Here is a 15,605-nt window from a genome sequence, read left to right on the forward strand (position 1 = left end):
AGCGTCGGTAGTACTTCCATAGCCTCTCGATCTTAAACTTTTAAATAATAATAACAAGAGGTCGGAAAGATCGCTAACTAGATATCTTGTTAGCGATAATCATAACAGAATTGTTGGAAAGTGTCACCTAAGGCATATCTGCTGCTATTTATCAACGTCCGATATCTAGGAAAACGCAAAGTACAAGATTTAGTTTATAAGTTGACTCAGCCCAACTTGTAGGTTCACCTAGGATTACAAATATTGCATAAACGGCACATACCGTAGATGCTTCAATTAACGCCGGCGTTTAATTAATTTTTTTGAGCTGAGAGAGGGGCGCTCATTTGAAGTGAGCGCTTATATTGTTCTTCAAATTTCGGCCTCAAAATAACATTGTCTCTATTTCCAGTAAATACAAACTGCAACAGTAAACCAGAACATATCATGACAACAAACGCAAATCTGTGTGAGAGTCTGTGTGAAGTTACTCCCAAAGTCTTGTTTTCTCAAAGTCCTCTTCAGTCTGGTATTTAAATCCTTCTATATCTAGTCCGATTTTCGAAAAAGTTGCTACTGAAAATTACAGCCATTTGACTAAAAACAAGCAAAAAAGGCAAGTGTCTTGCAACCGATAAAACCCCAAAAAACAGCGGAAAAATATAGGGAGCGAGGAGAAACAGAGGAAAAGAATACAAAAAAGCAATGCTTGCAGTCGTATTTTTTATATTAGGTAAGAGACATTTAGCAACAGACGTTCCCCTTTTACTTAAATCACTCAAGTCTTAGATACCAGAAACTCATAAGGGGTTGTTCAACCCCTTATGAGTTTCTGTAGATACTTAATTTATGATAAGCGATTCACGTCTTCAGTCAATGAACACAAATTGGCGGCAAATATTTTTTACAACTTACTTAGGCGTGTGTGGTAAAAACACCTAGGCTTTACCTTTGAATTCAGGCGCTGATTTGGGATTTTGGGGACGGGGACAGGTGAATTCGAAAATTGTGCTTTCCTCTGGAAAAAAGTCCTGGTAACGCCTCTACAAATATGTGGGCGTGATAAATGTTTATTGTTTGCAGTGTTTGAAGCTTGACAGAAGTGCTCTTCCACGTCACCAGGTTTTCACGCTAAAATGATCTATAGAGACAGTACTTGCCGTGATGCGTAATATTTTATACTTACAGTAATTGTATATCCTAAGTATTTTTATGGATGATTTTACTATACATGCTTAGTAAATGAGCACCTATATTTTTAAGCCCAGGATCTTTCACTCCATGTAGTAAGTACAATTAATAATAAGATATGTCAAGATAGTATTTTGCAAATAGAATGAAAAGGCAATAAAAAGCCGTCTAGATGTAGCCTGCGACTGAGCAAGTTCTCTGGGGGGGCTCTGGGACCGTGATGACAGGCCATATCAAACGTAATGATTAATGCAGATCAATTGCAGCATTATCTGTAGGACAATGGCTTTTATGAAGAGGAAACAAGGGATTTAGATTCGTTGTTGTCCTTCACTTCCACGGTGTAAAGTTCATTTTCTTGGTTAATGTTGTTGTTGCTGGTCATTTTTCGCGCTTTGAATAGAAACTGATAAGTGGTTGTTGCCAAAAGACCACCAGTAATTGGAGCAACCCAGTATATCTGAAATGAAATACAGAAAATAAACTTTAGTAACAAACTGGTACAGTTAAACTTTTCCTTATGGAAATCTTTTTAGTACGGATGGTTTTCTTTGATTTGTCAACTTGTCTCCGAGATGCCACACTTCATGACAATTCGCCAACTCTACAATACAGACACCTCTGTAATGCGGCAGACACTTAGCTCTGACGTCCCTTTATAGCGTCCGTATTAAGGAGGGTTAATTTTACCCTTTATAATAAAGACCCCTCTCAAGAAAGGTCAGGGAAAGAATACACCTATACGAAGGCTGGACATACCTGATCTGCGCCTTCTCTTACTCCGCTGGACAGAAGCGGTGGAGGGAGGATCCACAGTGACAAACCCTTCTGTAACGCGAACACTAACTTCTGATGTACCTTGAAGTCTTACTGTATTACAGACACCTGTAATGCAGACACTCAACTCTGCCGCTTTGATGGCTGTTTTAAGGTTTGACTCGCAGTGTTGATCGAACTTTAATGAATCCGAGCTCCACTCTCCCTTGCAGCCGTTTTTGTCTCGTCACGCAATGCTCGTCCCCAACAAACTGAGAAGCGTTGCGTGATGAGAGAAAAACGGTTGCGAGGGAGACAAATTGTTTCGCAAAACGACAAAAAAATACCAAGGCCTGCGTTTTGTAAGGTTTTCCACTCTCACGAGTTCTAAACACAACTTCTCCAGAGCATCGATTGGATAAAAGGGAGAAGGACTTGAAAAAAACGTAACAACAATACCCAAAACTGTTTTAAACGGACTTATAGAAAACTCCCCTTTGCTGCAAACGTGAAAAGAGGGAACTATTGTAGGGGACCGTCGTTGCAAATGCACGCACCACAAATTCTGAACTTACAGATGCACATCTTACCCAGTGGTCTTTCCACGAGTTCATGACGACAGCAGGACCAAGAGAACGCGCTGGATTCATACTAGCTCCAGAAGAAGGGATCTAAAAGTGAAAGATTCAAGAAAAAAGTACATCTCTCATTACAAAGAAACAAGAACTATAAACGAGCCCATATTGTAGCTGTATCGTCTGAGATTTATCTATGGGAGAGCGTTACCACCCTTTAAACAACGTCGTGGAGAGTTCCGCATTTTTAAACCAAAACTCAGTTGAAAAGTAAAACAAATATCCCCAATTATATATTTAGTTTTTACATATTTATTTCTACCTGGAGTTTTGAAAACCGGGTTGCCTGAAATCTTAAGTCAAGTCCAGCACATTGCAGGCAATCTTTTAAAACTTAATTTGCTTAAAGCCCTGATACTTTTAGTGTAAAAATAACAATCTCGCTCTTAAGGACTAACCACCCTCACCTCTTAACCATGGGCTTCAAATAACTTCCTGGAAGTGACAGAAATCAGTGCAAATTCCAGAAAATTTGCACGAGGGGGGCAACAGTCCGTCCCGTAGGGACGGGCTGTTGCCCCCGTTGGCCCAGATAATATTTTTTGAGGAGGGCTTCCGTCAAACTAAGTGTCATGTTGTTGCACAGACACAGGGCTATCATCTGGTATGCATTTGGGGTAGCCTGGTTAAATTCCAGGGGGGTGGGGTTGTTGTAAAGACTATGCTTTGTGCTAGAGTGCAGATTCGCTGGGTTTTTGTACCTGGGCTTACCCCTGTCTTTCAAAGCTCAATGTCTCCCTCAAATTAAGGGGGGGTTGTGTCTGGCTGGGTGTCATGTTGTTGCACAGACACAGGGCTATCATCTGGTATGCATTTGGGGTAGCCTGGTTAAATTCCAGGGGGGTGGGGTTGTTGTAAAGACTATGCTTTGTGCTAGAGTGCAGATACGCTGGGTTTTTGTACCTGGGCTTACCCCTGTCTTTCAAAGCTCAATGTCTCCCTCAAATTAAGGGGGGGTTGTGTCTGGCTGGGTGTCATGTTGTTGCACAGACACAGGGCTATCATCTGGTATGCATTAGGGGTAGTCTGGTTAAATTCCAGGGGGGTGGGGTTGTTGTAAAGACTATGCTTTGTGCTAGAGTGCAGATTCGCTGGGTTTTTGTACCTGGGCTTACCCCTGTCTTTCAAAGCTCAATGTCTCCCTCAAATTAAGGGGGGGTTGTGTCTGGCTGGGCGTCATGTTGTTGCACAGACACAGGGCTATCATCTGGTATGCATTTGAGGTAGCCTGGTTAAATTCCAGGGGGGTGGGGTTGTTGTAAAGACTATGCTTTGTGCTAGAGGGCGGATTCGCTGAGTTTTTGTACCGGGGCTACCCCTGTCTTTCAAAGGTCAATGTCTCACTCAAATTAAGAGGGGTTGTGTCTGCCATGGTGCCATGTTGTTGCAAAGACACGGGGCTATCGTCTGGTATGCATTTGGGGTAGCCTGGTTAAATTCCAGGGGAGTGGGGTTGTTGTAAAGTTTGATGTGTTTTTGCACTCTTATGCGATTTGTTTGTGCTGTTTGCATGCAAGTAATGACCCACCCTGTTGATAATGTTCCTAGTCAGCAAGCAGTTGAACTGCTGGTTTTAGGACTTGGTATTGTTGAGCAGTGTTGGCTTAGATTGTTTTTGGGAGACCAGCTTCAATTAAAAATGGGGTGAACTGGGGAATTGGCTTTGCAATCGGTGACACCGACACTAAAAATTGCTTCTTAAAATGCCTTATTTTCCAGATTAATGAGGAAAACTTCACTTTTGTTACTTTCAAGACAGATGATTCTATCAAATGGAAGCTCATGTATTCAATAATTTCTTTTTGAGGTGAGATTTTACTTTTCAAGTAACAAGGGCCATCAAATTAACAATCAGTGTGAGAGACTGACATTTTTTAGTAGCCCGGTTTTCAAAAAACCAGGTATATATCTCCAGGGATTCACCATCCAAATGCCTCTTTCACTGTAAAAAATAAAAATGTTAGTAGGAATTGACAGTTAAGATGCAGAAAGGTCAATAATTGGAGATATCTACCTGGAGTTTTGAAAACCGGGTTGCCTGAAATCTTAAGTCAAGTCCAGCACATTGCAGGCAATCTTTTAAAACTTAATTTGCTTAAAGCCCTGATACTTTTAGTGTAAAAATAACAATCTCGCTCTTAAGGACTAACCACCCTCACCTCTTAACCATGGGCTTCAAATAACTTCCTGGAAGTGACAGAAATCAGTGCAAATTCCAGAAAATTTGCACGAGGGGGGCAACAGTCCGTCCCGTAGGGACGGGCTGTTGCCCCCGTTGGCCCAGATAATATTTTTTGAGGAGGGCTTCCGTCAAACTAAGTGTCATGTTGTTGCACAGACACAGGGCTATCATCTGGTATGCATTTGGGGTAGCCTGGTTAAATTCCAGGGGGGTGGGGTTGTTGTAAAGACTATGCTTTGTGCTAGAGTGCAGATTCGCTGGGTTTTTGTACCTGGGCTTACCCCTGTCTTTCAAAGCTCAATGTCTCCCTCAAATTAAGGGGGGGTTGTGTCTGGCTGGGTGTCATGTTGTTGCACAGACACAGGGCTATCATCTGGTATGCATTTGGGGTAGTCTGGTTAAATTCCAGGGGGGTGGGGTTGTTGTAAAGACTATGCTTTGTGCTAGAGTGCAGATTCGCTGGGTTTTTGTACCTGGGCTTACCCCTGTCTTTCAAAGCTCAATGTCTCCCTCAAATTAAGGGGGGGTTGTGTCTGGCTGGGCGTCATGTTGTTGCACAGACACAGGGCTATCATCTGGTATGCATTTGAGGTAGCCTGGTTAAATTCCAGGGGGGTGGGGTTGTTGTAAAGACTATGCTTTGTGCTAGAGGGCGGATTCGCTGAGTTTTTGTACCGGGGCTACCCCTGTCTTTCAAAGGTCAATGTCTCACTCAAATTAAGAGGGGTTGTGTCTGCCATGGTGCCATGTTGTTGCAAAGACACGGGGCTATCGTCTGGTATGCATTTGGGGTAGCCTGGTTAAATTCCAGGGGAGTGGGGTTGTTGTAAAGTTTGATGTGTTTTTGCACTCTTATGCAGTTTGTTTGTGCTGTTTGCATGCAAGTAATGACCCACCCTGTTGATAATGTTCCTAGTCAGCAAGCAGTTGAACTGCTGGTTTTAGGACTTGGTATTGTTGAGCAGTGTTGGCTTAGATTGTTTTTGGGAGACCAGCTTCAATTAAAAATGGGGTGAACTGGGGAATTGGCTTTGCAATCGGTGACACCGACACTAAAAATTGCTTCTTAAAATGCCTTATTTTCCAGATTAATGAGGAAAACTTCACTTTTGTTACTTTCAAGACAGATGATTCTATCAAATGGAAGCTCATGTATTCAATAATTTCTTTTTGAGGTGAGATTTTACTTTTCAAGTAACAAGGGCCATCAAATTAACAATCAGTGTGAGAGACTGACATTTTTTAGTAGCCCGGTTTTCAAAAAACCAGGTATATATCTCCAGGGATTCACCATCCAAATGCCTCTTTCACTGTAAAAAATAAAAATGTTAGTAGGAATTGACAGTTAAGATGCAGAAAGGTCAATAATTGGAGATATCTACCTGGAGTTTTGAAAACCGGGTTGCCTGAAATCTTAAGTCAAGTCCAGCACATTGCAGGCAATCTTTTAAAACTTAATTTGCTTAAAGCCCTGATACTTTTAGTGTAAAAATAACAATCTCGCTCTTCAGGACTAACCACCCTCACCTCTTAACCATGGGCTTCAAATAACTTCCTGGAAGTGACAGAAATCAGTGCAAATTCCAGAAAATTTGCACGAGGGGGGCAACAGTCCGTCCCGTAGGGACGGGCTGTTGCCCCCGTTGGCCCAGATAATATTTTTTGAGGAGGGCTTCCGTCAAACTAAGTGTCATGTTGTTGCACAGACACAGGGCTATCATCTGGTATGCATTTGGGGTAGCCTGGTTAAATTCCAGGGGGGTGGGGTTGTTGTAAAGACTATGCTTTGTGCTAGAGTGCAGATTCGCTGGGTTTTTGTACCTGGGCTTACCCCTGTCTTTCAAAGCTCAATGTCTCCCTCAGATTAAGGGGGGGTTGTGTCTGGCTGGGTGTCATGTTGTTGCACAGACACAGGGCTATCATCTGGTATGCATTTGGGGTAGCCTGGTTAAATTCCAGGGGGGTGGGGTTGTTGTAAAGACTATGCTTTGTGCTAGAGTGCAGATTCGCTGGGTTTTTGTACCTGGGCTTACACCTGTCTTTCAAAGCTCAATGTCTCCCTCAAATTAAGGGGGGGTTGTGCCTGACTGGGTGTCATGTTGTTGCACAGACACAGGGCTATCATCTGGTATGCATTTGGGGTAGCCTGGTTAAATTCCAGGGGGGTGGGGTTGTTGTAAAGACTATGCTTTGTGCTAGAGTGCAGATTCGCTGGGTTTTTGTACCTGGGCTTACCCCTGTCTTTCAAAGCTCAATGTCTCCCTCAAATTAAGGGGGGGTTGTGTCTGGCTGGGTGTCATGTTGTTGCACAGACACAGGGTTATCATCTGGTATGCATTTGGGGTAGTCTGGTTAAATTCCAGGGGGGTGGGGTTGTTGTAAAGACTATGCTTTGTGCTAGAGTGCAGATTCGCTGGGTTTTTGTACCTGGGCTTACCCCTGTCTTTCAAAGCTCAATGTCTCCCTCAAATTAAGGGGGGGTTGTGTCTGGCTGGGTGTCATGTTGTTGCACAGACAAAGGGCTATCATCTGGTATGCATTTGGGGTAGTCTGGTTAAATTCCAGGGGGGTGGGGTTGTTGTAAAGACTATGCTTTGTGCTAGAGTGCAGATTCGCTGGGTTTTTGTACCTGGGCTTACCCCTGTCTTTCAAAGCTCAATGTCTCCCTCAAATTAAGGGGGGGTTGTGTCTGGCTGGGTGTCATGTTGTTGCACAGACACAGGGCTATCATCTGGTATGCATTTGGGGTAGCCTGGTTAAATTCCAGGGGGGTGGGGTTGTTGTAAAGACTATGCTTTGTGCTAGAGGGCGGATTCGCTGAGTTTTTGTACCGGGGCTACCCCTGTCTTTCAAAGGTCAATGTGTCACTCAAATTAAGGGGGGGTTGTGTCTGGCTGGGTGTCATGTTGTTGCACAGACACAGGGCTATCATCTGGTATGCATTTGGGGTAGCCTGGTTAAATTCCAGGGGGGTGGGGTTGTTGTAAAGACTATGCTTTGTGCTAGAGGGCGGATTCGCTGAGTTTTTGTACCGGGGCTACCCCTGTCTTTCAAAGGTCAATGTCTCACTCAAATTAAGGGGGGTTGTGTCTGGCATGGTGCCATGTTGTTGCAAAGACACGGGGCTATCGTCTGGTATGCATTTGGGGTAGCCTGGTTAAATTCCAGGGGAGTGGGGTTGTTGTAAAGTTTGATGTGTTTTTGCACTCTTATGCAGTTTGTTTGTGCTGTTTGCATGCAAGCAATGACCCACCCTGTTGGTAATGTTCCTAGTCAGCAAGCAGTTGAACTGCTGGTTTTAGGACTTGGTATTGTTGAGCAGTGTTGGCTTAGATTGTTTTTGGGAGACCAGCTTCAATTAAAAATGGGGTGAACTGGGGAATTGGCTTTGCAATCGGTGACACCGACACTAAAAATTGCTTCTTAAAATGCCTTATTTTCCAGATTAATGAGGAAAACTTCACTTTTGTTACTTTCAAGACAGATGATTCTATCAAATGGAAGCTCATGTATTCAATAATTTCTTTTTGAGGTGAGATTTTACTTTTCAAGTAACAAGGGCCATCAAATTAACAATCAGTGTGAGAGACTGACATTTTTTAGTAGCCCGGTTTTCAAAAAACCAGGTATATATCTCCAGGGATTCACCATCCAAATGCCTCTTTCACTGTAAAAAATAAAAATGTTAGTAGGAATTGACAGTTAAGATGCAGAAAGGTCAATAATTGGAGATATCTACCTGGAGTTTTGAAAACCGGGTTGCCTGAAATCTTAAGTCAAGTCCAGCACATTGCAGGCAATCTTTTAAAACTTAATTTGCTTAAAGCCCTGATACTTTTAGTGTAAAAATAACAATCTCGCTCTTCAGGACTAACCACCCTCACCTCTTAACCATGGGCTTCAAATAACTTCCTGGAAGTGACAGAAATCAGTGCAAATTCCAGAAAATTTGCACGAGGGGGGCAACAGTCCGTCCCGTAGGGACGGGCTGTTGCCCCCGTTGGCCCAGATAATATTTTTTGAGGAGGGCTTCCGTCAAACTAAGTGTCATGTTGTTGCACAGACACAGGGCTATCATCTGGTATGCATTTGGGGTAGCCTGGTTAAATTCCAGGGGGGTGGGGTTGTTGTAAAGACTATGCTTTGTGCTAGAGTGCAGATTCGCTGGGTTTTTGTACCTGGGCTTACCCCTGTCTTTCAAAGCTCAATGTCTCCCTCAAATTAAGGGGGGGTTGTGTCTGGCTGGGTGTCATGTTGTTGCACAGACACAGGGCTATCATCTGGTATGCATTTGGGGTAGCCTGGTTAAATTCCAGGGGGGTGGGGTTGTTGTAAAGACTATGCTTTGTGCTAGAGTGCAGATTCGCTGGGTTTTTGTACCTGGGCTTACCTCTGTCTTTCAAAGCTCAATGTCTCCCTCAAATTAAGGGGGGGTTGTGTCTGAGTGGGTGTCATGTTGTTGCACAGACACAGGGCTATCATCTGGTATGCATTTGGGGTAGCCTGGTTAAATTCCAGGGGGGTGGGGTTGTTGTAAAGACTATGCTTTGTGCTAGAGTGCAGATTCGCTGGGTTTTTGTACCTGGGCTTACCCCTGTCTTTCAAAGCTCAATGTCTCCCTCAAATTAAGGGGGGGTTGTGTCTGGCTGGGTGTCATGTTGTTGCACAGACACAGGGCTATCATCTGGTATGCATTTGGGGTAGCCTGGTTAAATTCCAGGGGGGTGGGGTTGTTGTAAAGACTATGCTTTGTGCTAGAGTGCAGATTCGCTGGGTTTTTGTACCTGGGCTTACCCCTGTCTTTCAAAGCTCAATGTCTCCCTCAAATTAAGGGGGGGTTGTGTCTGGCTGGGTGTCATGTTGTTGCACAGACAAAGGGCTATCATCTGGTATGCATTTGGGGTAGTCTGGTTAAATTCCAGGGGGGTGGGGTTGTTGTAAAGACTATGCTTTGTGCTAGAGTGCAGATTCGCTGGGTTTTTGTACCTGGGCTTACCCCTGTCTTTCAAAGCTCAATGTCTCCCTCAAATTAAGGGGGGGTTGTGTCTGGCTGGGTGTCATGTTGTTGCACAGACACAGGGCTATCATCTGGTATGCATTTGGGGTAGCCTGGTTAAATTCCAGGGGGGTGGGGTTGTTGTAAAGACTATGCTTTGTGCTAGAGGGCGGATTCGCTGAGTTTTTGTACCGGGGCTACCCCTGTCTTTCAAAGGTCAATGTGTCACTCAAATTAAGGGGGGGTTGTGTCTGGCTGGGTGTCATGTTGTTGCACAGACACAGGGCTATCATCTGGTATGCATTTGGGGTAGCCTGGTTAAATTCCAGGGGGGTGGGGTTGTTGTAAAGACTATGCTTTGTGCTAGAGGGCGGATTCGCTGAGTTTTTGTACCGGGGCTACCCCTGTCTTTCAAAGGTCAATGTCTCACTCAAATTAAGGGGGGTTGTGTCTGGCATGGTGCCATGTTGTTGCAAAGACACGGGGCTATCGTCTGGTATGCATTTGGGGTAGCCTGGTTAAATTCCAGGGGAGTGGGGTTGTTGTAAAGTTTGATGTGTTTTTGCACTCTTATGCAGTTTGTTTGTGCTGTTTGCATGCAAGCAATGACCCACCCTGTTGATAATGTTCCTAGTCAGCAAGCAGTTGAACTGCTGGTTTTAGGACTTGGTATTGTTGAGCAGTGTTGGCTTAGATTGTTTTTGGGAGACCAGCTTCAATTAAAAATGGGGTGAACTGGGGAATTGGCTTTGCAATCGGTGACACCGACACTAAAAATTGCTTCTTAAAATGCCTTATTTTCCAGATTAATGAGGAAAACTTCACTTTTGTTACTTTCAAGACAGATGATTCTATCAAATGGAAGCTCATGTATTCAATAATTTCTTTTTGAGGTGAGATTTTACTTTTCAAGTAACAAGGGCCATCAAATTAACAATCAGTGTGAGAGACTGACATTTTTTAGTAGCCCGGTTTTCAAAAAACCAGGTATATTTATTTATTGTATAACGAACTCTGAAAGAAAGGTATCAAGTGATCCTTTCCAGAGGAAAACAAAACAATTTTTCAGTTTTTTTGGTAATTTTCTATATCCTTTATTGCATGCACTTGCAGTAAAAGTAGATTTGTGACTTGATTGTAACCAAACTGAACCTTTTTTTGCTTTGATCTTCTTTGATTCCAATGTGTCTCAAGGGTTTATACAATTTACACAGTCCTTCAAGGGTAACTCTAAGCATCGCTTTCCTGTTGCTTTCTTGTCTGTCTTGTCCTTGTGTCCAGGAAATGCAATCGCGAAGATGAATTTGGTAGAAATGAGAAACACTGAGACCAAACAAGGTCCGGAAAGACCATCAATTTCGCAGGCTTTCAAACTAACATTTGTTGCAAGTAACCCTACCCCATGCATAAGACAGATGAACACGCAAATTCCTATGGCCAGCGGTACTCCATAACCTGTCAAGCCTCTACCGGGATCAGTGGCAGCAAAAACCACGAACACCAATATAAAAGTAAGAACAAGCTCCACCACAAATGCCTGGGCGGTACTGACACCGTTTGCAGGGGCTGTGACTCCTAACGAGCCAATAGAGTTATTAGGAGTGATGCTGTAAACTAAGGCCGCTCCGCAGATAGCTGGAAAAATAAAAATACAAAGATTTTTTTAATTCATTAGACCGTTTGAGTATGATCGACTTTCGGTACGACCACAATCTCAAATGCTGATTCGATTTAGTCATGTGTTCAGTAACTGACTTGCTTGATGGTAACGACGAAATCACACTGTTCAACGTGGAATTGCTGCCTATTGTTTAACTCTATTTTATTTCGTTATTTGGTACGAGAATACATGTGTACTCGGTGTGTAACGACGGCTGAAGACTCTGAGAGAGATCACCTTTTCCCGCAATTAATGAAGAATGCAAATACAGATGGTTCAGCCAATTTCCAGCTTTCAGCTTGCGTCTTAGTCCATAAGTGTCTTCACGGAATAGCGCCTTCGTACTTACTTTCAGAGTTTAGGCTCGCGCACCTTTAATTTTCCATGGCTATAACACCAGAATCCGTGATTTGCTGCACCTTCCCTTCGAAAAAACTACCTAAACACCAAGGTAGCTTCAGAATAAACGGTGCTCGGACCTACAACACCCTACCGAGTTATCATTAGACAAGCAGAGACGCTCAGCGAATTTAAAATCGAGCTAAAGCGCCATTTTAAAAAGTAGCGCCTGCGGTACATGTTGCCTTTGTAACTTAATTAATTTTCTAGTTTTAATGTTTTAATGTCTTTGTTTTTGTGTTGCATCAGGGCTCCATTTAAGCTAGCTCCGCTAAATTGAATACCCCTTGATAAATATTGTTTAAAAAAACACACACACAAGCGGTGGAAAGACTGTAGACGGTTAATGTCGTACCTTCGGAAAGTAACGGTGGGACGGCAAAATCCTTAAGACAAAGTGGAGCCACGATTATAACATCACCTTTGCTCCATACAAATGTTGCCTTGTTAACGGGATGGTCGCATAAACCGGGTACCGCCATTTTATGAAACAATAAATTCTTTGGGGCAAAAAGAAAATTGCGGAAATGACCTCTCCTTTCTCCTCTCCTCTTTCTCCTCGGGTTAAATACGATATCAAGTACACTGTTTTTATTGAATTTACTGTCATTTACTTCCAAAATTAAGCGTCCTCAAAACGACCATTTTTTTCCGTCATTTAAAGTTGGTTGGTTGTCAAAAGCATAAAGCATTTACAATCGGTTTCAGGTACACAGCCGAAAAAGTACCTACAACTACGGAAACTATATTTACAACCTGTAATTTGAATTGGTAGCAAGTATTGCACACTCAGTTCCTTCTCCGTCAAGGTTTAATCCGGTTTTCGCAGGCACACACTTGACTTTTTTAATGATTTTATTCATTTTTTTCTGGGATTGTAAACCAAGTCATTGGTTAGATGTTTTTCTTGTTTTGCCTTGAAAATAGTCAAATACAGATACTGACAAATGATTATCTAAAAAAAAAAACAACACTTTAGTTAGTCCCAGTTTCTATTGTATTTTAAACATCAGACTGGTGGAATATATTTAAGAACAAAAGCAATTGACTGGTTTTCATTATTACTATGTTAATATATCAAGTAGTTATATGACACGGTATTTTATTTAATTTGTTTTTCTTTCATTTTGCTTGACATATTAACGTCTTGCTGACCTTTGTGATTGAAAGAGTTCAACTTTTGAAAAAAAAAAAAAGGAAGAAAAACAGAACAGCTTTCATAATACTCATTATTTCAATTTTAATTTACAGTCATGCTAACCCTTGTGGAACGAAATAAGCAGCATGCATCACAGAACACTCCGCCGGAGATGCATACTAAAAAGTTTCCTGTGTCATGGTGTTAATTTGCTTATTTTCGCAATTTAAGAAGATAAGATAACATTAAGATGAAAGTGAGTGAGAGACGACCATGAGTCAGCAGCTATTCAGCAGTTTATTTGCCTATCAGCGTAACAAGTTCCCCTAAAAAAACTGAAGAGACATAGTGTGCAAGAAAGAGCTCTTCCAGGGTGTGATTTTGTTTAATGTGGCATTAAAAATGAGTAGTGCCTTTGGTCTTTCTCTGCCAAATATAATTAACTTAAGGAAAACCTAATTAATAAACTCAAGCAGTAGTCGGGCAGTAGCCCTACTCTAGTTGCTTATAACCTGTCTCTTCTAGGTCCTCTAGGGACAAATTAAAAACTGTTACTGCAGTGCTATTCTAGCTGGGCTTAGAAATGTGACCCATGGAAGATGTAAACGGTAGCCACACTTAAGAGTTTTAGACGCCGGCTGGTGAACTTTTAATCGAAAGCTGTTACATAACTGCTCTTTTTCATGTCAGATCTATAGTTGTGAAAAGTAACAGAGTTTTTTCCTCGGTGTTAAAGTGATACTTACCTCCAATGCACTGAGCGGCTATGAAGAAGACAGCCTTTAACACTGAAACTCTTCCAACTGCTAGCATACAGATTGTCACCGCTGGATTGAGTTGTCCTCCAGAAACATGTTGAATTGTCAATACTAAGGTTGCAATGCTCAGTCCGTGGCTAAAAGCAATGTGGATAATGGACGGAGAGGAGTTGTTCCACGGCAAAACGGTTCCACAAACCATGAACAAGAACAAAAGGGTGACTAATAATTCTGCGATCACCTCGATCCAAAATGAACGTGATCTTAGTTCCATATTACCCACATGTACCATCGCGTCAAGGTAATATGAAATGTGATATTGTCTTTTTCTTTGTATACTTGGCCAATTTCCGACTGCTTTTGAACGTTGTCAAAATTTAGGATCTAAATTTAGTGGCTGTTACGTCACTGTTCAAATGACTTTCCTTTGTAGATCACGTGATGTTAAAAATAAAAATGTGCATGCGGGCGGGCATGAATATGCATGACATGGCGAGTTTCACATTCCTTATTCACCTGATCTACAATGTATGTTGATGGCGATGAAGAAGGAGCGTGACGCAGGTGTTGATGATGATGGCAGTGTTGCTGTAGTGTCCACTGCCTTTACCCTTTTATAGACAATTTTTGACTTAAAAGGTACCCCTTTCATATCCCGGGCATTGAAAAATGGTACCCTTTTAACATATCTATCAATAAGAATAAGTCGCTAAAGCAGGAGGTCTACTTATCATTTGCATGTAATTTTTAATAGATTACGCTTGACATTGAACAATGCTTCAGAACTGTCCTGCCCAAGTTGGCATCACGCCACCGCAGGTGATCTGACGCCACCTGCTGGTACTACCGAGTTATTTTAGCATTGTATGGAAATGGATTACTGAGGTATTTACATTAGCCTATAGGACAGAAGTTATTATTTTTTTATGGGGGGTGGTGGGGGAGGAGAGACTATTTCGGAATAATCCTGAAATAATCCTGAATGTATTCCTAGTATTGCATATTTTAGGTCAATCGAACGTGAGACGCGTGCGTCCCGGGAGGGTTATTGAAAAAACTTTTATAAGGGGAGGCTCCGCCCCGAGCTCCAACCCCTCACTCTTTTATATACCATTTTTGACAGAAAGGTACCCCTTTCGCATATTCTATTGACAAATGGTACCCCTTTCACATCCCTAGTTTTTTATCTGCTGTAAATGCACAGTCTTTGAAGTAAGACACCAAACCACAACGTTTTTTCGACCTTTTCTCAGACATAAAATGCATCAGTTAGCCCTTTTGGTTCTTTTTACCAACCGAAACTAGAGACATCCTTCCCTATCTTTTCATACGTCAACAACTGAAGTCCGAAAAAGGGACCCCTTTTGGGCGGAGCCTCCCCATCAGTCCGTTATAGGGAGTACACCTGTCTCCCCCTGGGGCTTGCTTTTCAGTGTTTCATTTGTCTGTAAGACCCTGAAGAAGAAGGCCGTGCCTTTCAAAATATTGGTAACAAAACAAAAAATTATATTCCCGACTGTAGAATCAACCCTGCTTCTTTCCGTTGCTTTTTGTGAACGTCTTTTCTTCCATAGAACCTTTATTGACAAGGATACTTTTTAAATAACTGAACCAACAAGACATTTGCTCTACATGATCTTTTTCGAATTTATCTAATGAACTCTAGTAACAGGAAAACAGGCTTTTTGAAACTGTTTCGGGGGATTGATCCGGTAGCGAAAATTAGGGAACTTTAGTACGAAGATCAGTGTACAGGGAGTTATATTCTATTCATTCAGTGGAAAATATGGGTCGGACAGTAGAAACTGAGTTGTTTTTTGTATCGGAAATTTCAACTCATTGATGGTCCTTTTTGATGGTTCTTACTTGCAAATGATAAATGATTGGTTCATGAAACGAGCGCCAGGAAAA

At 42.2% G+C, this 15,605-nt stretch overlaps 1 protein-coding gene across 1 annotated transcript; it reads right to left on the minus strand.

Annotated features, from left to right (window-relative positions):
* Nucleotides 1-1,355: 1,355 nt before the first annotated feature.
* On the minus strand, nucleotides 1,356-14,090 carry LOC140951570 (aquaporin AQPAn.G-like). Its single transcript, XM_073400849.1, has 4 exons — nucleotides 13,683-14,090; nucleotides 11,139-11,374; nucleotides 2,517-2,597; nucleotides 1,356-1,630 (listed from the first exon to the last, which is right to left on the minus strand). The coding sequence occupies exons 1-4, from the start codon at nucleotides 13,984-13,986 to the stop codon at nucleotides 1,460-1,462; spliced, it is 792 nt and encodes a 263-aa protein (XP_073256950.1). The 5' UTR covers nucleotides 13,987-14,090; the 3' UTR covers nucleotides 1,356-1,459.
* Nucleotides 14,091-15,605: the final 1,515 nt, after the last annotated feature.

This window comes from Porites lutea, chromosome 11 (assembly GCF_958299795.1).
Source record: "Porites lutea chromosome 11, jaPorLute2.1, whole genome shotgun sequence".
Taxonomy (NCBI): Eukaryota; Metazoa; Cnidaria; class Anthozoa; order Scleractinia; family Poritidae; genus Porites; species Porites lutea.

What these genes read in the sequence shown, in the direction of transcription:
- LOC140951570 (XM_073400849.1), bottom strand. Translation starts at nt 13,986, where the DNA reads ATGGTACATGTGGGTAATATGGAACTAAGATCACGTTCATTTTGGATC. An exon ending in AGCCGCTCAGTGCATTGGAG is followed by an intron (nt 11,375 to 13,682) that starts GTAAGTATCACT and finishes TTATTTTTCCAG; the next exon opens with CTATCTGCGGAGCGGCCTTA. An exon ending in TCATCTGTCTTATGCATGGG is followed by an intron (nt 2,598 to 11,138) that starts GTAGGGTTACTT and finishes TTTCACTTTTAG; the next exon opens with ATCCCTTCTTCTGGAGCTAG.